We start from the raw sequence: 25,302 nt of genomic DNA, 5'->3' as shown, positions 1-25,302 counted from the left end.
GTATATACTTTCATACTGTTGTTTTTTCTATATAGATATTTTGTATATACTTATATACTGTTGTTTTTTTTCCCCAAAGAGATATTTTGTATATACTTTTATACTGTTGTTTTTTCTATATAGATGTTTTTATATATACTTTTATGTTGTTGTTTTTTTCTATATAGATATTTTGTATATACTTTCATACTGTTGTTTTTTTCTACATAGCTACTTTTATATATCCTTTTATACTGTTATTTCTATATAAATATTTTTATACATCCTCTTTTTTAAGACTTTTGGATGTTGTTTCAGTTGTTTGTCATTTCCAACCATGTCTGTCTCACTTTTCTACAATTTTTATTTTTTTTTTACTGATTCAAATAATCCTTTAATGAAATATAAATGAAAAAAAATTGATGGATTAAGTGACAAAAATAATAAAGAAAATAGAAGTGACGTAGAAGACAATAACAGGAAGTTTGATTCTACAGTCACTGTTTGTACATACTCTGAAATAAATCCGACAGTGGAGTGGAGCGTCTAAACCGGGGTTTACGATTATCGCATTTCTTAAGTGCATGTAAAGATTATGACAATTATCCGATCAGTTATGGGACTTTAATGCCAGTCCCAGTTATGGGACTTTAATGGTCATGGAAACAGACTGGGTGAAGGATGAAGGTCTGATTTGGTGGACTCCATCCTGGCTCTAATGTTCTGGGGTTGTATGGTTGGTGTCCAGTAGATGGCGGTGTCGCCCAGGTAATGGTGGAGGTGACGGGTCGGATGGATGAGGTGCACTCGGGTTCTGGTTCAAGAATCTGTATTATCACAGAGGGGCAGGAAAACGTGGACAAAACAGACCAACTCATAAAAACACAGTTCAGAGCCTTCATAAATACAGTTGTTCCATTATTACGTCCTGTTTCAAACGTCAAAGACGGACTGGAAGGGCTCCTAGAGACTATCGGTCATTAAGTATGCGTGGAGTTGAGTGGCGACTTTTTTTTCAACAATTTTGGAAATGAAGGGCAGGTTGGATATGGGGCGGAGGTTATTGAAATTGTTGTGGTCTAGACCAGGTTTTTTGAGGATGGGGGTGACGGCTGCAGTTTTGAATTGTGGAGGAACAGTTCCAGTGGTCAGGGAAGAGTGAGTGATGGCAGATATGAGGGGAAGGAGAGAGGGAAGGCAGGATTTGACCAAAGGTGTGGGGAGTGGATTAAGGTGACAAGTGGAGGGCTTGGAGTTTGTGATAAGGTTAGTTCTGAACTAATAGAATATGAACATTTGAACAGGATCTTGATCTATAATGTCTATAAAGCATAATTTCAGTTTGAACACAGAAACATTTTGTGATATAACATTAGATCCTGTTGGGATCAAATAAAAATGTGTTTAGTATTTGTGCAGATTTCTGTTGTAATTCAATTCTTTCAGGAAATAATCATTTAAAAAAAGAAACAAACAAAAAATTGCCTTTTTAACAGTATCATGACATATTGTGATATATCGTATCCTGATCCTAGTGCTGTGATTTGTATCGTATCGCCAGATTCTTACCAATACACAGCCCTGTAAATTACATGATGAAAGTATTTACATCATGTGAATAAAATGAGCAACTTGGCATTTCTTCAGAAAAAATCAGTGTAATTTTAACAGTATTCTGCCTCAGTTCATCACTTACACATATATGTTACAATTTACATATCACAGTGGAATGACACTGGACTGAAGGGGTTTGAAACCTGATCTTCCACATCTGCTCACTTTTGTGTGTGTGTATTTCATTTTTATTTTTATTTTTTTTCTGGACTGTTTTATACTTGTATTTTTTCTTCTTGACTGTCTTATAATTGTGAATTTTATTTGAGCATTTTACAAAAGAATACAAAACCAAATTTTGTTGCACTGTACAATGGTAGTTTGCAATGACAATAGGCCTATTCTATTCTATTCTATTCTATTCTATTCTATTCTATTCTATTCTATTCTATTCTATTCTATCTACAGATGCACAAATCATTTAGTAACAGTAAGAATATTGGTTAGAATTGCGCTTCATTCTCTATAGACTTTTCAGGTCATTCATATTTTTGTGAAAGGCTAGTTTGTATGTGTGATTTTTTTTTTTTTTTTTTTTTTTTTCTTGTTACAGTTGTAAAAGTTGACCTTTTCGCAGATGTGGTCGGCGGATGTCTGCTTTGAGTACACCTTGAGTACGTACGGACATCCACAGAGTCAAGTACGCCTGACTCTGTGGGGGGGTGGGGGCTTTAACATGCTTTGAATGTCTGACCCAGCTTCCGTGCCACTGTTAGACTCTGTTGTCTAGGGGTGTTAGAAAATATCGGTTCTGCAATATATCGTGATATTTCATTTCACAATACTGTATTGATACTAACAAGTATTGTATCAATATTAGATTAGATTTAATTTATTGGTCCCCGTGGGGAAATTCGTCTTCACTGACTGAAAACATTACAGGAAAAAGACATTACATAACATACAAGAAAAAGATAACATAACATTACAAGTAAAAAGACAGTAACATTATACAACATAGCTGACAACAACAACAGTAGGGGTAGACATAACGAAAAGAGACATTGATGGAGTGACAGTTGCAGACTGGTCAGCCTGTCAGCGGGGCCTGGTGTTTAGGGCGGCTATGGCTGAGGGGATCAGGCTTTTCCCAAGACGGGCCCTCCTGAATTTTAATGTCCTGTATCTGCGTCCTGAGGGTAGTGGGATGAAGTAGCGGTGTAATGGGTGCGTGATGTCCTGGACTATTGTGTTTGCCATTCGGGTGATGGATCTGTTATTTAGTTCTGTGAGGCTGGGTGTGGGGAGGCCGATGATTTTAGCAGCTGTATTTGTGATGCGTGTGAATTTGGCTCGGTTGGTGACGGAAAGCATGGTGTAAAAACATGTGGAGCAGTACAGGAGGATGGGTTGGATGATACTTTTGTAGAGTGACAACAGGAGGTGGGGTGCAACATGTAGTCCTTTAAGTTTGGGAATGGCTGACAGTCTTTGTTGGCTGTTTTTTTTGAATGTCTGTGGTGTGCTGATCAGAGGTGAGTTTATTGTCCAGGGTTATTCCCAGATATTTGAATCTGTCAACTAGGGCTGGGCGATATGGCCAAAAAATAAAATCTCGATTTTTTTTGGTCATCTTGAACGATTACGATTTTAATCGATTTTAATCGAAGTATTAACTCAACACACATGCATTTCAAAAGGAGCTTGATTTATTGAATAATAAGTCTTGTGCAAACAAAAATATTCTGCAAACATGTTGCAGACAAAGCCTGAAGTTCACTTCAACATCCAGAGAGTGCCAATGACAGGTCAACTTTTTACTATATTCCAAATGTTTTACATATTTTAGATTAATAAAAAGAAAAAAAAAAGTAAACTTAAACATTAATAACATAAATCCTGTGCAAAAAAGTGCATCATTTGCTGAAAGGTCACAAATAATTAACTGCCAAACTCAAAAACTAGTCTTAACACTACAATGAAAGTTGTAAACATGTGCAATACTGCCTCTTGTGCAAAAAAAAAGGAACAACTTGATAAACTTTGGATATGTTTTACCTTTGGAGCATTACTTACTTATACTGTGCATTAACACTGCATCAGCTTTGAATGTTTTAAACTCTTAGATTTCTTGCAAGAAAAACAAGCTTGTCCACTGACTTTGGCTTAAGACAAGCTCTGGTGCATGTTACAATGTTTCCCCCTGTACTAAATACCCTTTCTGACGGGGCACTTGTTGCAGGTATTGAGAGGTACTTTTTTGCCAATTTACTAAGTCTTGGAAAGTGTGTTTCATGCAGTTTCCACCATTTAAGTGGGTTTGAATCTGCATCAGTTTCAGGTGCCAGCAAGTATGCTGACATTTCACCCTTGACTTTAGCGTCAAATGTCTTTGTTTCAGCCTCAACTGGACTTTTCTTAAAGAAGCTGCTGAGGGATTTCTTCATCTTTGCTGGGAGTTCAACAACCTGACTCTCAGTCTCCGATGTGTCCTTATCTGCAGCATGAGTATCTTGTATGCCTCTGTAATGCATGGAACAGAGTTCTGCAATGGCTCTCTCTCTTAGTTTTTCAATCTTGTCGGGCTCAATGTAAGTTGTGCGGAACCTGGGATCTAGTAGTGAGGCAAGGTCAATGAGGTCTTGTGTGGCTGAATCGCTATATTTTTGGTTAAGATATTTCAGCACATCACTTTTGATTTGTCTTGTTAGCTCAGTATCGTCTTCTTCTGACTTCAGCAAACTGTTGTTAAACAGATGAAGGGTTGGTTTTATGAAAGAGACGCTCACATATGTCTCACCAGACAATGCGTCAGTAAAGTCATGTAATGGCTTAATGGCTTTATTTACTGACTCTAAAATGTCAATGTCCTGCCAGGTAGGCACTAAGTGCCTTGTTTTCTTATCTGCACCCAAGATTTGCCCAATTGCCTTCTCCTGCTCCAGTACACGCTCGATCATCTGCTGACGTGACCCCCATCTTGTAGGTGATTCTGAGATGAGCTGATGTTCAGGGAGGCCAAGTTCTGCTTGCACCACTGTCAAGTCTCTCCGCTTCTTCCAACTGAAGGAGAATGCACTGATGACTTTCTTGCAGACCCCTACTGCACATTCAATGTGAGCATCCTTACAAGCATTTCCTGTAAAGAAAAAGAATTATGAATACATTTAACATTACTAGGATATGCAAAATATCAGCAACTCATTCCTGATGTATAATAATGTCAATAAAAATATTGCCATTTTAATGCAGTAATACATAAATTTGTATGTTGTTGCAGCAAATGAATCAATAAGATAATACTGCTTTAAAAAATGTGTTAATATAGGAGAAAAAATACACTAAAAACATCTAAATGAAGAAGAAAATGCTACATTGAGTAATATTATGTATATAATAATGTTTAGTGGGTATTGCTTTTAATTTTAATAATATATATTTATGTAGCATTATAAATTGTGGTGCACATTGCATTTCACTTACCTATAGCGTTGTGGAGCCTGTGTCCAAAGCAGCTGAGGTGGGTCCACTGGTTTAGCTTCAGGGCCTTTATCATATTTGTGCCACTGTCAGTAGTCATACACACCATTTTCTCCTCATCTAACTTCCAATGTGCCAAGGAGTCTTTGAGTCCCTGTGCAATGAGCTCTCCGGTGTGATCTTCAGAAAAGTAGGTGGTTTGTAAACTGCAACTGTTTAGACTCCAGTTCCCATCGATGTAATGCACTGTTAAACTCAAGTACGGTTGAAGAGATCGACTGGACCAGAGGTCTGTAGTAGTAGAAAAAAACAAAACCGTGTCCAGCTTTTCACAAAGCGCTTGTCGTGTTTCGTTGTACAGTTTTGGTATTGCAACCTCCGCAAAGTATTTATGACTAGGTGGGTGGTATTTTGGATCCCAGACTTTTAGCATGTGGAGAAAGCCAGGCTTCTCCACGGTGTAAATAGGCACCATATCCATCCCTAAATAAACAGCAACAGCTTCAGTCATCTGTTTCCATTGTGCCCCTGACTTATCATATGGCACGGCACAAGAAAATGATGCGGCTAAAGTTTGTTGTTTCTTTGCGGCGTGTTTGCCATGGCTAGTGCTAGCCACGCTGCACTCCCGCAGCTGCGAGCACTCTTCCCATTCTTTAGGGTGTCTCTGCCGGAGGTGCTGAAAGAGGTTAGTTGTGCTGCTACTCTTCATTTTCACCTTACTTCTGCAAACCTTGCACATGACTGTAGTTTGCTCTGCGTCGGTCTTGTCAAATCCGAACCATTTCCATATAATAGACATAACATGAGTCCCTTTTCTAGCTACCAACTCTTCGGCTTGTGTTGTGTCCGCCATGGCGGGGGCGTGATTGTTTTGGCGGAAAGGCGTAAGAGGCGGAACCAAGCGCCAGTGCTCAAGTCATGAAAGGAGAAGACGAATCTGTATAGTTATTTATTTAAGCTCGCCTCGCTTTTGCGATTTTGCATTTTTTCAAATTGTCTATTTTTAAAAAGGCGAATTAATCGAGTTAATTCGATTTATCGCCCAGCCCTACTGTCAACTGACTCAACTGTTTGTGTGTTTATGATAATGGGATCCTGGGGTGAGGGGGGGTTAAACCGTAGTTCCTTGGTCTTGTTGACATTGATCTCCAGATAACTGTCTGTGCATAGCTTGGTGAAGTGGGTGACTGTGTTGTGGTAGTCCAGAGTGGATTGATTGTTGGAGAGAAGTGCAAGGATGGCTGTGTCGTCTGAGTATTTTAGGTATGTTGTGGTGGGTGAGATGCTGCGGCAGTCGTTGGTGTCAAGTACATACAGGAAAGGGCTCAACACACATCCCTGTGGGACCCCGGTGTTGATGGTGAGTACAGGGGATGTGTTTGAGCCCACCCTTACTACTTGCAGTCTGTCAGTGAGGAAGTTATGGGTGAGATGGATCAGCTGAGGGGGGATGTTGAGATGATGTAGTTTCTGGATCAGTAGATGCTTCTGCAGGGAGTTGAAGGCGGAACTGAAGTCCACAAAAAGGATCCTGGCGAAGTTGCCTGGGGAGTCCAGGTGCTGGAGGAGGAGGTGCAGCAGGCAGGCCACAGCGTCCTCAGTGCCTCTTTTAGCCTTATAGGCAAATTGGAGGGGGTCCAGGTGTGGGGTGACAAGTGGAAGGATGATGTTCAGCAGTAGTGTCTCCAGGCACTTCATTATTATGGACGTGAGGGCTATGGGGCGGTAGTGGTTGAGTTCTGTGGGTCTGGATTTTTTCGGTATTGGGATTATGGTTGCAGTTTTTGCAGGTTGCAGGTATTGTGGCAGTCCGGTATGATTGGCAGAAGAGTGAGTGTAGTATGGGGGCTAGCTCCATGGCGCAGCTTTTAACCACCCTGGCGGGAATGCCATCAGGCCCCGGGGCCTTGCCTGCCTTACAGCGGCTCAGCTGGTGCCGTACCTCCCCCTCTGTGTAGGGGGCCGGTTCTTCAGGGTCTGGTGGTGGGAGAGCTCTCAGCAGGTCCTGACACTCTGATGAGAAGTCCTGTTTATCAGAACGGGTGTAGAAGGTGTTTAAGTCCTTGGTGAATGTTTCTGGGTCACTGACTGTGCATGTGGATTTGGGTTTGCATCCGGTCAGGGTTTTCACCTTCTGAAAGGCTTGCTTGGTGTTCATGTGGCTGAATTCTGTTTCCAGTTTGTTTTTGTATTCCAGTTTGGCTTTGAACACCTCGTTCTTTAGGATCCTGTTTGTTACTTTGAGGCTGGTCCAGTCCTTGTGTCTGAAGGATTTATGTTTTTCCCTCAGGCTATGTTTTAACTGTGGAGTAATCCATGGTTTGGAGTTGGGATAAATCTTTATTGTCTTGGTTGGAATTATGGAACTGATGCAAGATTTGATGTAGTCTGTAATGGCAGAGACCCTGTCATCCAGATTCCCATCAAAAATGTCCCAGTCAGTGCAGGCTAAGGAGCCTTGGAGTTGTGTGATGGCGTCCTCCGTCCACTGGGGGGCACTGCTGCAGTGTGGTTTGCGGCGCTTCAGTTCCTGTTTGTAGAGCGGAAGTAAACAGATGACGTTGTGGTCAGCGGCTCCGAGCGGTGGATATGAACGGGCACGGAAGGCATCGGTGATGTTCCCGTAACATAAATCCAGTATGTTTCCTCTTCTTGTTGGATTGTCCACATACTGTTGGAAAGATGGTAACACAGTGTCCAGTCTGCATCCGTGAAAGTCCCCCAAGATAAGCAGTGGAGCCCCGGGGTACTTAGCAAACATAGCATTAGCATCCTCGGCTATTTGCTCCACTGCCGTGTTGATGTTAGCGCTGGGGGCTACATAGACACAGCTGACCACAACAGTGGGGAATTCCTGGGGGAGGTAGAAAGCACGGAGGGAGAGGGTCAGCAACTCCAGGTTAGGTGTGCACACTTTACGGTGCACTTTGATGTTAGTACACCACCTGTCATTGATGTAAAGGCAGACCCCACCGCCTCGCGTCTTCCCCGAATGCCTTGTCCTGTCGGACCTGATGATGGTGAAGTTGTCTAGGCTCACCTCAGAGTCGGGAACCGACTCGTCTAGCCAGGTCTCACAGAGAGCGATGATACAGGTATCCCTGAAGACCCTTTCAAATCGGCACCTTGCGTGTAGTAGATCCATCTTATTACGGAGTGATCTTAGATTAGACATGATGATGGTCGGGAGGGGAGGTTTAAAGAGACGTCTCCTTACCCGGCTTCGGATACCTCCACGCTTTCCCCTTTTCCTCGGCTGGAGCTCCGATGGTAGGACCACGGCAGGCTTGGTGTTACTCCACAGTGAGGCTCGATGTAGCAGGAGTTCATCTCGGCTGTAGGTGAGTGGCCGGTTGCCGGTGTCGGGCTGTAGTGCGAGGCTATCACAGATCAGCCATAGGATTAAAAGGAGGACGGCGATCACTTTGTAGCTTGTCATGGCTGAACAGTCCGATTTGCCCATATGTAGTGTAACAATTACACAGAATAGTCACATAAAACGTACGTAAAAAGACACAAAAAACACAGGAGACGTAGTGTACAGTCAGTGCTGTTGCAGCAGAGTGTGCGCCATCTTGCAAAGAGGCTAGGTTTTTATTCAAATGCAGATATTGTGGAGGTTCATTTTCATTTTTTGTTTTAGTTTTTTTGTTTATAGTTTATTTATTATTATTTAACTCTCTTTTATTAAATACCGGTAGTTCCTTTGTTGAGATTGCACAAAAATAATGTTATAGAATATGAACATTTGAACAGAATCTTAAACTGTAATATCTGTAAAACAGAATTTCAGTTTGAACACAGGAACATTTTGTGATGTAACATTAGATCCTGTTCTGATCAAATAAAAATGTGTTTAGTATTTGTGCAGATTTCTGCTGTAATTCAATTCTTCAAGGAAATAATCATTTAAAAAAAAGAAACAAACAAAAAAATTGCCTTTTTAACAGTATCATGATATATCGTGATATATCATATCGTGATCCTAGTATTGTGATTTGTATTGTATTGCCAGATTCTTGCCAATACACACCCCTACTTTTGTCTTGCCCCCCCCGGTGCCCCAGCTTCAGAATAAAGTGTTTATTTTTTTGCAGCAGCAGCAGCGCTAATAATTCAGCAGCGGTGGAAAATTTGTGTGGAGACTTAAAGGTGAGTGTTTGCATTCTTCACATAGTCTCCATGTATTTGTTGGGTCCAGTACACCCCTATTGAGTAGTATTTTAGTTGGTGACAGTTGTTTTGGTAGGGTACCTGTACTTCTACTCAAGGGTGACTGTCCAATACTTTATACAACACCGCATTGATGGTTAAAAAGGAGGACTCACACCAGTCAGTGAAATCTGGGTCCATAGGCCGTGACGGGGTTAGTGTTGGAGAGAAGCCAATCTGCCAATTTAAGAAAGGGTTTGGACGGCGACTCTGGCACAGGTTAGTGTAGAAGAAGAATAAGAGTAGATAGGACAGGTGTTGGTTAGTATAGAAGAAGAATATGAGTAGACAAGACAGGTGTTGGTTAGTATAGAAGAAGAATACGAGTAGACCGGACAGGTGTTGGTTTGAATCCCCGTCGATGGCGTAAGGTGACAGTGGTGGGAGTTTTCCTGCAGGTGTCTTGCTGCCATAGTTAAGTTTTTGATGGAGAGAAGGATGGCGCTCCCTTCAGGTGTCTGGGTGGTTGTGGACTGGACACAGGTCCTCAGCCCACACATGAACATAATAATGACAAAGCACTTTTATTTCTAGAGTCCAGTTCATACACAGGGCAGTTCACAGTGTTTTACAAAAATGGAAGGAAGACAAATTAAAAACACACAATTACAAGTAAAACAGAATCAATTGAACATAACTATTAATCAATTAAAATAAAGTAAAATGTAACAGGTCAGATAGAACCCTTTTAGTTGTTCTAAGGTCAGAGGTCAGATAGAACCCTTTCAGTTGTTCTAAGGTCAGAGGTCACAGTAGAGGTCTGTCTCACAGTTCCACAGTTCAGCTCATGGAACTGAAACGCAGCTTCACCCTGTTTATTCCTGACTCTGGGCTCCAGCAGAAGACCAGTCCATGAGCTTCTCAGGTCCCAGATGGTTCATTTGGGACCAACATGTCCCAGATGGAATTTGGTTCTAGACGAGGGGTGGCACACCCTGGTCCTGGAGAGCCACAATCCTGCATGTTTTAGATGTATCCCTCTTCCAACACATGTGATTCAAATGATAAGCCTATTATCAAGCTCTGCAGAAGCCTGAAAACGACCATCAGGTATACTGGAAGAGGGAAACATCTAAAACATGCTGGATTGTGGCTCTCAAGGACCAGGGTTGGCCACCCCAGGTCTAGACCATGGACATACTTGTAGACCAGCAGAACTGTTTTAAAGTCTATTCTCTGAGCCACAGGAAGCCAGTGCACAGAGCTGGACCAGGACTAATATGGTGGTCCCTCTTGGTGCGTTATCTGAGTTGTGTGGAAACGGTGCAGACGCTGCTCAAATGTGTTTCAGGTTGTGGTTTCTTGTTTATTCAGCTTTTCCTTCAGGTTGGATGTCTGTCTTATCTTGGATTAACAGAAATATTTGTCCAGTTGAACTGAAGAATGGATGTGAGTTGAATCCAGTCTGGTTCTTTGAACAGTGCACTAGCATCAGTCCCTTCCACAGACGGCTGTGAAACCTCAGGCTGTGGTTTCCTATCTGCAGCTTTCATCTGTGGGTTCAATCCCACTTCCCTCCTCTGTGCAGAGTAGTCAGATCTGTGTGTTCAGGTTTTTGTACAGCCTCTTCTCCACTTTGGATCACTGTGTTTCTAGAGCACAGTAGTACAGAGCTGTGTCTGCCAGGGTTAGGTCTTTGATGGTCAGCTGTGTGGTCTGGTCTGGTGTTTCAGATGTAAATCGGCCATCAGAGCCATCAGGGATATACTGAGTTGGGGAATTCTGTGCTCTTTTCCAGAGGATAAAGTGAGGAGGCTGAAGGTCAGAATGCTGCCTGTACCAGTGAAGGTCAATGTAGGAGTCTGAGTTCTCAGTGTCGCAGGTCAATGTAACAGATTTTCCTTCTGTTTCACTGACTTCAACTTCCCGTGGTCGGATACTGTTCACAGATATTGAACCTAAAAGGAGGAGATGAAGAACATTTGAAAGTGAAATAATTTTGACAAATTTCAGCTTCACAGTACTGTGCAAAACCATGTACAGATGTTGTGTTACCAAAGCCCAGAGCAGTGAGAAGAATCCACAGCCAATGTTCCATCTGTACGACAAGGTTGAAATCAACAGGACAAAGTGGCTGATGTTCAACATTCAGTGTGAGAACTGTTCTCTGCACAGCAGCAGTTGTAATTGACTGAATAGTTGAACACAGTGCACAAGTCATGCAGCACCGACCTGATGATGTCGCCCTCTAGAACAGACTCACTGGGTGGATTCTACTAAACTGGGACAGCATTTGTTGTGTTTTCCTCTGAAGGTGAACAGTGTGTGAGCCCCTCTAGTGGATGTTGTGTAGTACTGTGTTGTCTTTGCTCCAGAGGTTTTTGTTCAGAGTTTTGCTGTTTCCTGTCACTGTGGGCCTCACAGCACAGTAGTACACAGCAGAGTCTGACACATGAAGCTTCTGGATCTTCAGAGGAAATGAGGTCTGATTGATCTCTGATTGATCAAATCTGTCGTCCTGGAACTCGGGATCATTATGTTTGGTTCCGATAGTGTCACATATTAAAATATACTTAAGAACATCATTTGTTTTTTGTTTGTACCAGAACAGAGTATAAGTTGTGGAAAGACTTCTCTCAAATGTACATTGCAGAGTCAGTGTGACTCCTTGAACAGCAGTGACATCTCCTGTTGGCTGGGTCACTTTGTCTTCTCCTTTACACTCTGGGGAAGAACAGAACATGCAGAGGAAGAGATGAATCAATACAGATGATTGATTCCAGTTGAACAGTCAGTAGGTTTCTCGAGTTACCTATCCAGAGAGTCAGAATCAGGATGTTTCTCAGCCAGTGTTTCATGTCTGCAGTGAGAGGGGAGGAGACAGACCAAGAACACTGATCCTCTGATGGATCTGGGCCTTCACATCACTGGTCCTTCCTCTTCATCGTCTGATGACGACTCCAACCTCTACATCACATTTACATTTGACTGTTTACTTACCCCTGTTTTCCACTGGTTCTGGCATTGTCACATTAGCGTCATGTCTTCCACAGTTGATGGTTTCCACTGTACATAATGCTCTTGTTTCCAACAGAAGGAATTGGAACCATGTCAGAAGTTTTCCAGAAGTAGCTTGAGTTTTCTCCACTCCTGACCCTCTGCCCCTGAACACAACCCATAAACACTCCCAAGACCAAGGACAGGTTGGGGGTACAGACCACGCACAATTTTGCTGTTGTCCTCTGGTTGACACTGGTTTCCTCTGTTGTCATATTCATAGTTATTTGTCGTTTCAATGGTCTGGACCAAGGTACTCTTTATGTCTGGAGTTGGTCAGTAGCTCAGCACCACTAATGGAGTAGGATGGTTCAGTGAGGACAATTAAAGTCTACCTGGACAGGAAAGGTGAAGGTGGTACTTTTATCAGACTGTGTTCTGTTGTGGAGAACAGACTCACTGGGTGGATTCTTCTAAACTGGAACAGCATTTGTTGTGTTTTTCTCTGATGGTGAACAGTGTGTGAGTCCCTCTCGTGGATGTTGTGTAGTACTGTGTTGTCTTTGCTCCAGAGGTTTTTGTTCAGAGTTTTGCTGTTTCCTGTCACTGTGGGCTGCAGAGCACAGTAGTACACAGCAGAGTCTGACACATGAAGCTTCTGGATCTTCAGAGGAGCTGATCTTGATGTTTGATCCAGTGTGGATGTGAATCTTTCCTTGATCGTCTCTGCTGTGGTTCCTTGGTCCAGTGTGAGTCGGTTCAGGATGAATGTGGGCCGACTGTTTCCTTCCTGTTTGTACCAGTACAGAGAATTAGTGGTAGAACTGCTGTTGTATTGACCGCCCAGAGTTACTGCCTCTCCTTCAGCTCCGTCACATCTCCTTGTGGTTGCAACACGTTGTCGTTTTGGCCTCTGCATTCTGTAAAAGCCACAAACAGTGTCAGTGTTCTGTTGGAGAATCCAGCCAGTGTGTGACTGATATCAGCCAAACACAGTGGGTTCATACCAAGGCACAGAGCAGCCAACAACACCCAGAGAAACAGAGCTGTCATATGGGCAGTGCAGAGGAACTGTGAGCTCCAACCAGTCCAAAGAAGGCACTGATCTGTGTTTAGTCTGCATCAACACTCAGGTGGTGGATTAGAAGGTGGAGTCTGATCACTGGGACTCAGTCACTCCTCCCAGTGTTTCCTCCTCCTGACACATTGACCTGTTCATCAGCCGCTCTCAGGTCAAATCTGATCAAACCAGCACTGACACTGTGTCACCTTCTAAATGTCCAGGACACAGTCCCAGTCCAACTAGATTTTCAGGCCAAATGTTCCAGTCAGCTCAGGTTTGTACCTGTAAATGTGTTGACAATGTGTCCAGTCCTTGAGTGAATTCTTGGATTTGAACCTGGGCTCTGTTTGAGACCCAGGAATTCTACTGGAGGCAGTGAAGGACTTTCTGAAGGTCCACTACTCCTGATGTTTCCTCTACAAGCAAATGACATTTGGTCAAATGGTCACAACTAGAAGACATTTCTTTAGATGCATTGCTGCAGGACAATTTCAAAGACAGTGTTTATGTTGAGAAGGTTCAACGACATTGAGTCCATTGTGTCATGTCTTCAAGATGCCTTCTTCACTAAACCACACAGATGTACTATTTCCATTCTTCCAGGCCCAGACATCTGTTGGCCCTGAGACTTCAGACTGATGGACATTAGGAAGGTATTTTGTGTAGTGGTCCAGACTAATGGGGTCTGACAAGGACAGGTTGGGGGACAGACCAAGGACGGTTGTGTATATGAACCTGAACCAGTGACTGTTGCGGTGGGTCAGTAGTGTTGTCCAATCCACAGTTGAATATGGAGTGCAGGGGTGTGTTGTGATGATGCATTTGTTCCAAAGCAGATGGCAGAGTGGTAGAGGACATGGAGCCCTTTCATGTTGATCTGTCAATAACAGGACCATAATCCAACATGGGTGGGACGGTCATTTGAACCAGTATTTGTCTGTCAGAGGAAGTGAAAGAGGAGCACATTCTATAGAGGAAACTGATGTTGGATTGAACCTTGGACTGCAGTCGCTCACTGTGGAGTCAAAAGGACAGAGTGATGTGGAGACAGATTCACAGACATTTGGACTCAGTGACCTGGTCTAGAGGGGTCCCATCCAGAGTGGACACAGTGGGGGTTTGTGAAGGTACGTGGGCCTTCTTGCCAAACCACATGACCTTGGTTTTGGATGTGTTTAGTTGAAGGTGCAGTTTGTATGGGGACCTGCTGGAGTCTACTGAAACTAAGCTGAAGTTTAGAACCAACTCTATCAAGGGGGAGGTTCAGGGTCAAACCAGCGTTTATGACCACCCTTTATTCTAAACCTGTAGACAGGGGGCCTGACCATGAACAAACACATTCAAACACTCACACAACAAACTCCATTCCTGGTCTACGGGGGGTCAGGCCGGTCCTGGACCAGTCCACATGTACCAGGTCGTGTCAAAAGGATGGAGGGTTGAAGTTTGTCAAGAGTCGTTTGCAGTGAACCCAAGCCGACTGTTTGACAGAGCAGCCTTTACAGACACATGAGAGACAACAGTGATACTGACATCTGCACAGAACAACCCAGAACCTGTGTGTCATGGTTGGATCAGTGTGTGAGTCCCTCTAGTGGATGTTGTGTAGTACTGTGTTGTCTTTGCTCCAGAGGTTTTTGTTCAGTTTTGCTATTTCCTGTCACTGTGGGCCTCACAGCACAGTAGTACACAGCAGAGTCTGACATTGCAGCAGAAGAGATGCTCATAGAGATGAGGTTTTTCTCCACATTAATGTTTAGTCCAGAAACATTTTCAGTGAATGTTGATCCTGAGGATGAGTGTGAGATGAGGAACTTCGGTGGTTTTCCTGGATATTGTCGATACCAGAAGAAATAATCATTGATTGCCAAAGTTTTACTGTATAGTATTTGTATGTGAGAGTAACAGAGTTTCCTTCAGGGCTTGTGACTGCGACTGAATTACGGTCGCATGCGCCTGAGAATTTCGGTAGTTCGACTGTTTTTGAGATTACGATCGCACGGTGCGCCAATAAAAAAAATGAGCGAAAATTAATACGTGCGCCTAGAATAATGGCTGCAGAAGTAACTCCTCAGCTGAAAATAAACAAGCTCCATGCCCCGCTGACTGAAGCGGAAAATCTAGTCCCTGCTCCCTCGCGCGCTCATCTCTGCGGATGGTCCAACACTGCATGACTTCGATGCACTGCCAGCAGTCAGGAAGTACCTACACTCTGGCACCAGGTCAAGGAGGCCTGACTTCAGGCGTCGTAGTGCAGACCACAGTGACTAAGGGGCACCAGGTCAAGGAGACCTGACTTCAGGCGTGGTGTAGACCACAGTGACTAAGGGGCACCAGGTCAAGGAGACTTGACTTCAGGCGTGGTGTAGACCACAGTGACTAAGGGCCTTTAGGCCATGAAATAAAAAAGTTGGTTGTTGCAAATAATGGTGTGATTCGTCTTTCTTCTCCAAGAACCAACTAAAGTATATACCACACATTGACAATTGTTTTGCACCTGTGTCAATGTAAGCTTTTTCTTTCATACTCTATTCAACTACTTTATTCTAGGTTGTTAACATTGCTTAAATACATATAGGAATATTACTTGGTATGGCCAAGAGTTTTGCTTGTTCTCCAAATTTTTTATATAATAGTGGTGCGCCTAGATTTTAGCCTGTGCTCCTAACTTTTTAGGGTTAGGAGCACAGTGCTCCTAGGTCAAAAAGTTAATTTTGAGCCCTGTTCTAAACTGGATTCTTCATTCTTGACTGGACTCAGATCTTCACAGTCGACACCTGAAGGAACAAACATCTGTGTTAGACTGAGTTTCATCCCAAACAAACATTATCAAGTGAAACATTGGAATTCCACTGAATCCTGTTGTTCTTTACCTGTGAGAATAACTAGTAGATGGAGATAAACCATCCAGTAATCCAGGTCCAGCATGTTGAATGAAGGAAATTTCCTGGTTTGTAGATTGAATTGTATTGAATAGATCAGTTGTTGCGTCTTGTTTAGTTCAGGATCAGATCAGCTCCTCCTCCTCCTCCTCCTCTTCAGTGTCTCCTCTGTTACTGGTCCAGTCTTTTTGTTCCTCCTATGTATGGATGGCTTTGGTTCAGATCTCCACATCTCTCCATCCTTCTGCTCTGAGCTCTTAGACCATGAGTTTGTCCAGTCCAGATCAGATCATGCTCTGACCTCCTTTACTGTTCCAAATCAAAGGCAAACCCAGCTGATTGGACCTGTGGAAATACTGGAGTGGAAGTGGAACAGGAAGTGACTTCAACATGAAACTGAATGTAGGGACTCCATTAATTGATCAACATGATCCTTTGTCCATAAAGGTCAGTGAAGGGGTGTCCATCTGTCCATGTCCAGGTGATTTTATTCCTCTAATGCTGCTATATTGACCTTCATAATGTCTGATAGATGAGGATGGAATAGGACCCAACACACCTGATACCCTGAAGCCACCATCTACAGTTCCTGAATGAAATCAAGGTTTGGGAAAGTATGTTGTGAGGAGACGAACTTCATATTTAGACCCATTGATCATGGAACCTGGAAACCGATCAAATGAGTTGGTAATCAATGACAAAGCTGGGATGGAAATGTGTGGATCACTACCAAAGAACAAGATGTCATCTGCATAAAGCATCACTTTCTGTGACATGGGCCCAACGCGTATGCCAGGGAAGTTGGGATCTCAGAGGATGGTGGCAGCTACTGGTTCTCCAGCCAAACTGAGGGGGGGTGGGGTCTCCCTTGTCACAGCTGTACACAAGCTACAGTTGGAGGAGATGAGTGCATTAGTAGCTTCTCCACAAATGTGTCCATGTGTGACTTGGTCATGGGAAGGTTGATGAGATGAGTTGGAGGTTTTGCCACTTCTCTGGGAAAGGTGGAAGCACACAGAGTTTGAAAAACACCAACTCCTCAACAGAGGAAACCCAAAGCTACTGTAGAATAAGGCTGGGATCTGTGTGTTTAGTGTCATCAGCTGGTTTGGTACTGATGTGTTTTTGAGGAGAGTGTGACTCCTCCCACAGTGTTTGATTGGCAGCTGTAGCCACAGTGACTGTGATCAAACAGGAATGAGCAGAATCCATCTGATATGAAGCTGTGGTTTCAATCCCACTTCCCTCCTCTGTGCAGAGTAGTCAGATCTGTGTGTTCAGGTTTTTGTACAGCCTCTTCTCCACTTTGGATCACTGTGTTTCTAGAGCACAGTAGTACAGAGCTGTGTCTGCCAGGTTTAGGTCTTTGATGGTCAGCTGTGTGGTCTGGTCTGGTGTTTCAGATGTAAATCGGCCATCAGGGATATACTGAGATGGGGAATTCTGTGCTTTTTTCCAGAGGATGAACTGAGGAGGCTGAAGGTCAGAATGCTGCCTGTACCAGTGAAGGTAAATGTTGGAGGCAGAGTTCTCAGTGTCGCAGGTCAATGTAACAGATTTTCCTTCTGTTTCACTGACTTCAACTTCCCGTGGTCGGATACTGTTCACAGATATTGAACCTAAAAGGAGGAGATGAAGAACATTTGAAAGTGAAATAATTTTGACACATTTCAGCTTTCCAATACTGTCTAAAACCATGTACAGATGTTGTGTTACCAAAGCCCAGAGCAGTGAGAAGAATCCACAGCCAATGTTCCATCTGTACGACAAGGTTGAAATCAACAGGACAAAGTGGCTGATGTTCAACATTCAGTGTGAGAACTGTTCTCTGCACAGCAGCAGTTATTATTGACTGAATGGTTGAACACAGTGCACAAGTCACGCAGCACTGACTTGATGATGTCGCCCTCTAGTGGATGTTGTGTAGTACTTTGTTGTCTTTGCTCCAGAGGTTTTTGTTCAGAGTTTTGCTGTTTCCTGTCACTGTGGGCCTCACAGCACAGTAGTACACAGCAGAGTCTGACACTGCAGCAGAGGAGATTTTCACTTGGACCTTTTCTCCATGTGCTTCCACAAACAGTCTATGGTTTGATGCATTTTGTGTTCCAAGGTGAGAGATTAGAAACTCAGGTGGTTTTCCTGGATATTGTCGATACCAGAAGAAATTATCACTGAGTGCCACTGTTTTATAGTGTTTATATGTGAGAGTAATAGAGTTTCCTTCTAAACTGGACTCTTCATTCTTGACTGGACTCAGTTCTTCACAGTCGACACCTGGAAAAGACAGAGTTCTGTTAATTCAACCTGGAATAAAGTCAATCAGTGAATCCGGTTTCAAAGTTGTTTAATTGTGACTGGTATAGAACCAAACATACATGTTGTAATGGTTAGAATCAACCCATAAACCATCCAGTAATCCAGGTCCAGCATGTTGAATAAAGGGAATGTTCCTGGTTTGTAGATTGAAGTGTGTTGAATAGATCAGTTCTTGTGTCTTGTGTAGTTCAGGATCAGATCAGCTCCTCCCTCAATTATTCACCAAGAGGTAGTGAGGATGGTGAGTGGAGGAAGGGGTGATGATGATGATGGTGAGGTAGAGGAGGGGTTGAGGTGAGCTCTTAGGTTCAGTTGTGTGTCATCAGCGTAACAATGAAAGCAGAAGCCATGACGGTTGATGACACGGCTGAGTGGCAGCATGTATAGGATGAAGAGGAGTGGGACCAGGACAGACTCCTGAGGGACACCACAGGTGACCAGGGCTGTTGAGGACTCTGCATTACCCAGGCTGACACACTCAGTCCTACCAGACACAGGACGTGAAGGCAAAGCACATTTATTTCTGTAGTCCAGTTCATACACAGGGCAGTTCACAGTGTTTTACAAAAATGGAACAAAGACAAATTAACAACAATCAATTAAAATTAAAACAGAATCAATTAAACATAAATAATAATCAGTTAAAATAGAGTTAAAGGTCAGAGGTCAGATAGAACCCTTTCAGTTGTTGAATACCCAGTTGAACAGAGCCGTTTTCAGTCCATTTCACACCTGGAACCTCCATCTGTCCTGGCCAATCCAGTCACCAGTTCAACTCCAATATGGGGTCTGAACACACTCAGGACACACTGGCATCCAAGCAGTCAGGAGACATCTGGGGCTGGTCTGGGATGTATTCATCCACATGGTGTCTCAGTGTGAACAGGAATGTGTCCTGGGGTCAACTGAAGGACTGAATCCTCAGCCCACTCCATCAGTAGAAGTCAAACTCAACCACATCATATGAACTCTTTCCCCATCGAGAAGACGTTTGACAACCCCCCCTTGTGTCCTCAATGATGGCTTTGAATGACCATTGGATTATTTTCATGTAACAGAAGCTCTGATTGGTGGAGCCCAATTTGATCCACACTAGGACAGCCCATAGGGTGAAGGAACACATTTTCAATGTTTGTTCCCAAACTAAGCCAACGAGGTGCCGACTGTAGCAACTGGAAAGATAACACACGGTAACCATGGCAACGTGACAGCACTCAACGTTAAAAGCAGTGATTCCCAGATGTTCCTGATGAAAATCTGGGGGAGTGACTGTGACTGTGATTCCTGTCGTTTTTCTGGGGTGGGAAGTGTTTGCGATGTGGATTATGTGGAGGACAGCGGTCACAGTGAGTGGATTTCAGATGATGAACTGACTGAACATGAGTGTTCTGAATATGGAGGTGGTGACGTGTCCGTAAGGAGTCACGGAGCAGCTGATCCAACTGAGGTGGACTAGACACACCATGGACCAAAATTAGCCCCAAATCTGGACACGACTGAGGCTGGTCCAATGAACTAGCTCAGTCTGCTGTTCCAAAACACCACACATGGAAAAACTGTGAGTGGTTTGTTTCAGTCATAGATGAGATTGTTCATCTAGAGCAGAGAAGTCCGATCTACTCTGAAATAATTAGTCACACTTTGTAACCCCGGGGGAAAACAGATTCACTTCCAGCTGGACTCTGGAGTTGACAAATGCCAGGACAAGTGTCAATACAAGGACTTAACAGGAAAAGACTCTGGCATTAGACTGTGAACAAACTACAGCTGTAAGGAGGAAACAGAGGAGAGAACAGACTCACTGGGTGGATTCTTCTAAACTGGGACAGCATTTGTTGTGTTTTCCTCTGAAGGTGAACAGTGTGTGAGTCCCTCTAGTGGATGTTGTGTAGTACTGTGTTGTCTTTGCTCCAGAGGTTTTTGTTCAGAGTTTAGCTGTTTCCTGTCACTGTGGGCTGCAGAGCACAGTAGTACACAGCAGAGTCTGACACATGAAGCTTCTGGATCTTCAGAGGAGCTGATCTTGATGTTTGATCCAGTGTGGATGTGAATCTTTCCTTGAACGTCTCTGCTGTGGTTCCTTGGTCCAGTGTGAGTTGGTTCAGGATGAATGTGGGCCGACTGTTTCCTTCCTGTTTGTACCAGTACAGAGAATTAGTGGGAGAACTGCTGTTGTATCGACAGCCCAGAGTTACTGCCTCTCCTTCAGCAGCCGTCACATCTCCTTGTGGTTGCATCACGTTGTCGTTTTGGCCTCTGCATTCTGTAAAACAGCCACAAACAGTGTCAGTGTTCTGTTGGAGAATCCAGCCAGTGTGTGACTGATATCAGCCAAACACAGTGGGTTCATACCAAGGCACAGAGCAGCCAACAACACCCAGAGAAACAGAGCTGTCATATGGGCAGTGCAGAGGAACTGTGAGCTCCAACCAGTCCAAAGAAGGCACTGATCTGTGTTTAGTCTGCATCAACACTCAGGTGGTGGATTAGAAGGAGGAGTCTGATCACTGGGACTCATTCACTCCTCCCAGTGTTTCCTCCTCCTGACACATTGACCTGTTCATCAGCCGCTCTCAGGTCAAATCTGATCAAACCAACACTGACACTGTGTCACCTTCTAAATGTCCAGGACACAGTCCCAGTCCAACTAGATTTTCAGGCCAAATATTCCAGTCAGCTCAGGTTTGTACCTGTAAATGTGTTGACAATGTGTCCAGTCCTTGAGTGAATTCTTGGATTGGAACCTGGGCTCTGTTTGAGACCCCGAAATTCTATTGAAGGCAGTGAAGGACTTTGAGAAGGTCCACTGCACCTGATGTTTCCTTTACAAGCAAATGACATTTGGTCAAATGGTCATAACTAGAAGACATTTCTTTAGATACTTTGCTGCAGGACAATTTCAAAGACAGTGTTTATGTTGAGAAGGTTCAACGACATTGAGTCCATTGTGTCATGTCTTCAAGATGCCTTCTTCACTAAACCACACAGATGTACTATTTCCATTCTTCCAGGCCCAGACATCTGTTGGCCCTGAGACTTCAGACTGATGGACATCAGGAAGGTATTTTGTGTAATGGTCCAGACTAACGGGGTCTGACAAGGACAGGTTGGGGGACAGACCAAGGACGGTTGTGTATATGAACCTGAACCAGTGACTGTTGCGGTGGGTCAGTAGTGTTGTCCAATCCACAGTTGAATATGGAGTGCAGGGGTGTGTTGTGATGATGCATTTGTTCCAAAGCAGATGGCAGAGTGGTAGAGGACATGGAGCCCTTTCATGTTGATCTGTCAATAACAGGACCATAATCCAACATGGGTGGGACGGTCATTTGAACCAGTATTTGTCTGTCAGAGGAAGTGAAAGAGGAGCACATTCTATAGAGGAAACTGATGTTGGATTGAACCTTGGACTGCAGTCGCTCACTGTGGAGTCAAAAGGACAGAGTGATGTGGAGACAGATTCACAGACATTTGGACTCAGTGACCTGGTCTAGAGGGGTCCCATCTGGACTGGACACACTGGGGGTCTCTGAAATTACGTGGGCCTTCTTACCAAACCACATGACCTTGGTTTTGGATGTATTTAGCTGAAGGTCCAGTCTTTATGGGGGCCTGCTGGAGTCTACTGAAACGAAGTTTAGAACCAACTCTATCTGGGGGAGGTTCAGGGTCAAACCAGCGTCTATGACCACCCTTTATTCTAAACCTGTAGACAGGGGCCTGACCATGAACAAACACATTCAAACACTCACGCAACAAACTCCATTCCCCATCTATGGGGGGTCAGGCTGGTCCTGGACCAGTCCACATGTACCAGGTCGTGTCAAAAAGATCGAGGGTTGAAGTTTGTGAAGAGTCGTTTGCAGTGAACCCAAGCCGACTGTTTGACAGAGCAGCCTTTACAGACACATGAGAGACAACAGTGATACTGACATCTGCACAGAACAACCCAGAACCTGTGTGTCATGGTTGGATCAGTGTGTGAGTCCCTCCAGTGGATGTTGTGTAGTACTGTGTTGTCTTTGCTCCAGAGGTTTTTGTTCAGAGTTTTGCTGTTTCCTGTCACTGTGGGCTGCAGAGCACAGTAGTACACAGCAGAGTCTGACACTGCAGCAGAAGAGATGCTCATAGAGATGAGGTTTTTCTCCACATTAATCTTCAGTCCAGAAACGTTTTCAGTTATTGTTGATCCTGATGGTGAGTGTGAGATGAGGAGCTCTGGTGGTTTTCCTGGATATTGTCGATACCAGAAGAAAGAATTTGCACTAGAGACTGTTTTAGAGTATTTATATGTGAGGGTAACAGCGTGTCCTCCTAAACTGGACTCTTGATTCTTGACTGGACTCAGTTCTTCACAGTCGACACCTGAAGGAACAAACAACTGTGTTGGACTGAGTTTCATCACAAACAAACATTATCAAGTGAAACACCGGAATTCAACTGAATCCTGTTCCTTACCTGTGAGAACAACCAGTAGATGGAGATAAACCATCCAGTAATCCAGGTCCAGCATGTTGAATAAAGGGAATGTTCCTGGTTTGTAGATTGAACTGTGTTGAATAGATCAGTTGTTGTGTCTTGTGGAGTTCAGGATCAGATCAGCTCCTCCTCCTCCTCCTCCTCCTCCTCTTCCTCCTCTTCAGTGTCTCCTCTTTGACTGGTCCAGTCTTTTTGTTCCTCCTATGTATGGATGGCTTTTGTTCAGATCTCTACATCTGTCCATCCTTCTGCTCTGAGCTCTTAGACCATGAGTTTGTCCAGTCCAGATCAGATGATGCTCTGACCTCCTTTTCCGTTCCAAATCAAAGGTAAACCCAGCTGATTGGACCTGTGGAAATACTGGAGTGGAAGTGGCACAGGAAGTGACTTCAATATGAAACTGAATGTAGGGACTCCATTAATTGATCAACATTATCCTTTGTCCATAAAGGTCAGTGAAGGGGTGTCCATCTGTCCATGTCCAGGTGGATTTATTCCTCTAATGCTGCTATATTGACCTTCATAATGTCTGATAGATGAGGACGGAATAGGACTCAACACACCTGATACCCTGAAGCCACCATCTACAGTTCCTGAATGAAATCAAGGTTTGGGACAGTATGTTGTGAGGAGAGGAACCTCATATTTAGACCCATTGATCATGGAACCTGAAAACCCATCAAATGAGCTGCTAATCAGTGACAGAGCTGGGATGGAAATGTGTGGATCACTACCAAAGAACAAGATGTCATCTTCATAAAGCATTACTTTCTGTGACATGGGCCCAATGCGTAAGTTGGGATCTCAGAAGATGGTGGCAGCTACTGGTTCTCCAGCCAAACTGAGGGTGGGGAGGCGGGGTCTCCCTGGTCACAGCTGTACACAAGCTACAGTTGGAGGAGATGAGTGCATTAGTAGCTTCTCCACAAATGTGTCCATGTGTGACTTGGTCATGGGAAGGTTGATGAGATGAGTTGGAGGTTTTGCCACTTCTCTGGGAAAGGTGGAAGCACACAGAGTTTGAAAAACACCAACTCCTCAACAGAGGAAACCCAAAGCTACTGTAGAATAAGGCTGGGATCTGTGTGTTTAGTGTCATCAGCTGGTTTGGTACTGATGTGTGTTTGAGGAGAGTGTGACTTCTCCCACAGTGTTTGATTGGCAGCTGTAGCCACAGTGACTGTGATCAAACAGGAATGAGCAGAATCCATCTGATCTGAAGCTGTGGGTTCAATCCCACTTCCCTCCTCTGTGCAGAGTAGTCAGATCTGTGTGTTCAGGTTTTTGTACAGCCTCTTCTCCACTTTGGATCACTGTGTTTCTAGAGCACAGTAGTACAGAGCTGTGTCTGCCAGGGTTAGGTCTTTGATGGTCAGCTGTGTGGTCTGGTCTGGTGTTTCAGATGTAAATCGGCCATCAGGGATATACTGAGATGGGGAATTCTGTGCTTTTTTCCAGAGGATGAACTGAGGAGGCCGAAGGTCAGAATGCTGCCTGTACCAGTGAAGGTAAATGTCGGAGTCTGAGTCCTCAGTGTCGCAGGTCAATGTAACAGATTTTCCTTCTGTTTCACTGACTTCAACTTCCCGTGGTCGGATACTGTTCACAGATATTGAACCTAAAAGGAGGAGATGAAGAACATTTGAAAGTGAAATAATTTTGACAAATTTCAGCTTTCCAGTACTGTCTAAAACCATGTCCAGATGTTGTGTTACCAAAGCCCAGAGCAGTGAGAAGAATCCACAGCCAATGTTCCATCTGTACAACAAGGTTGAAATCAACAGGACAAAGTGGCTGATGTTCAACATTCAGTGTGGGAACTGTTCTCTGCACAGCAGCAGTTATTATTGACTGAATGGTTGAACACAGTGCACAAGTCATGCAGCACCGACCTGACGACGTCGCCCTCTAGTGGATGTTGTGTAGTACTTTGTTGTCTTTGCTCCAGAGGTTTTTGTTAAGAGTTTTGCTGTTTCCTGTCACTGTGGGCCTCACAGCACAGTAGTACACAGCAGAGTCTGACACTGCAGCAGAGGAGATCTGCACTTGGACCTTTTCTCCATGTGCTTCCACAAACAGTCTGTGGTTTGATGCATTTTGTATTCCAACGTGAAAGATTAGAAACTCAGCTGGTTTTCCTGGATATTGTCGATACCAGTAGAACTCATCACTGAATGTCGCTGTTTTCGAGTATTTATATGTGAGAGTAACAGAGTTTCCTTCTAAACTGGACTCTTCATTCTTGACTGGACTCAGTTCCTCACAGTCGACACCTGGAAAAGACAGAGTTCTGTTAATTCAACCTGGAATAAAGTCAATCAGTGAATCCAGTTTCAAAGCTGTTTAATTGTGACTGGTACAGAACCAAACATACGTGTTGTAATGGTTAGAATCAAC

The 25,302-nt window shown here is 43.8% G+C and overlaps 1 protein-coding gene, 1 pseudogene and 4 gene segments (V, D, J or C); all 6 read right to left on the bottom strand.

Moving 5' to 3' along the window:
• Positions 1–3,411: 3,411 nt before the first annotated feature.
• On the bottom strand, positions 3,412–5,763 carry LOC115437708 (zinc finger BED domain-containing protein 1-like). Its single transcript, XM_030161021.1, has 2 exons — positions 5,017–5,763; positions 3,412–4,672 (listed from the first exon to the last, which is right to left on the bottom strand). The coding sequence occupies exons 1-2, from the start codon at positions 5,753–5,755 to the stop codon at positions 3,648–3,650; spliced, it is 1,764 nt and encodes a 587-aa protein (XP_030016881.1). The 5' UTR covers positions 5,756–5,763; the 3' UTR covers positions 3,412–3,647.
• Positions 5,764–10,782: 5,019 nt separating this feature from the next.
• LOC115436553 (T cell receptor alpha variable 38-1-like) lies at positions 10,783–11,378 on the bottom strand. The segment is given in 2 exon segments: positions 10,783–11,126; positions 11,224–11,378. Coding segments are annotated over 2 exon segments (360 nt in total).
• A 1,346-nt stretch (positions 11,379–12,724) lies between these two features.
• LOC115437470 (T cell receptor alpha variable 18-like) lies at positions 12,725–13,218 on the bottom strand (annotated as a pseudogene).
• Positions 13,219–17,283: 4,065 nt separating this feature from the next.
• On the bottom strand, positions 17,284–18,000 carry LOC115436554 (T cell receptor alpha variable 38-1-like). The segment is given in 2 exon segments: positions 17,284–17,729; positions 17,827–18,000. Coding segments are annotated over 2 exon segments (351 nt in total).
• A 645-nt stretch (positions 18,001–18,645) lies between these two features.
• LOC115437469 (T cell receptor alpha variable 38-1-like) lies at positions 18,646–20,856 on the bottom strand. The segment is given in 3 exon segments: positions 18,646–18,910; positions 20,368–20,689; positions 20,779–20,856. Coding segments are annotated over 3 exon segments (633 nt in total).
• Positions 20,857–24,160: 3,304 nt separating this feature from the next.
• On the bottom strand, positions 24,161–24,725 carry LOC115436555 (T cell receptor alpha variable 38-2/delta variable 8-like). The segment is given in 2 exon segments: positions 24,161–24,523; positions 24,621–24,725. Coding segments are annotated over 2 exon segments (351 nt in total).
• Positions 24,726–25,302: the final 577 nt, after the last annotated feature.

This window comes from Sphaeramia orbicularis, chromosome 17 (genome assembly GCF_902148855.1).
Source record: "Sphaeramia orbicularis chromosome 17, fSphaOr1.1, whole genome shotgun sequence".
Classification (NCBI taxonomy): Eukaryota; Metazoa; Chordata; class Actinopteri; order Kurtiformes; family Apogonidae; genus Sphaeramia; species Sphaeramia orbicularis.
Note: the sequence above shows the minus strand (reverse complement) of the source record. Positions and strands in the feature narration are given on the sequence as shown.

What these genes read in the sequence shown, in the direction of transcription:
- LOC115437708 (XM_030161021.1), bottom strand. Translation starts at nt 5,755, where the DNA reads ATGTGCAAGGTTTGCAGAAGTAAGGTGAAAATGAAGAGTAGCAGCACA. An exon ending in CAGGCTCCACAACGCTATAG is followed by an intron (nt 4,673 to 5,016) that starts GTAAGTGAAATG and finishes TTTTCTTTACAG; the next exon opens with GAAATGCTTGTAAGGATGCT.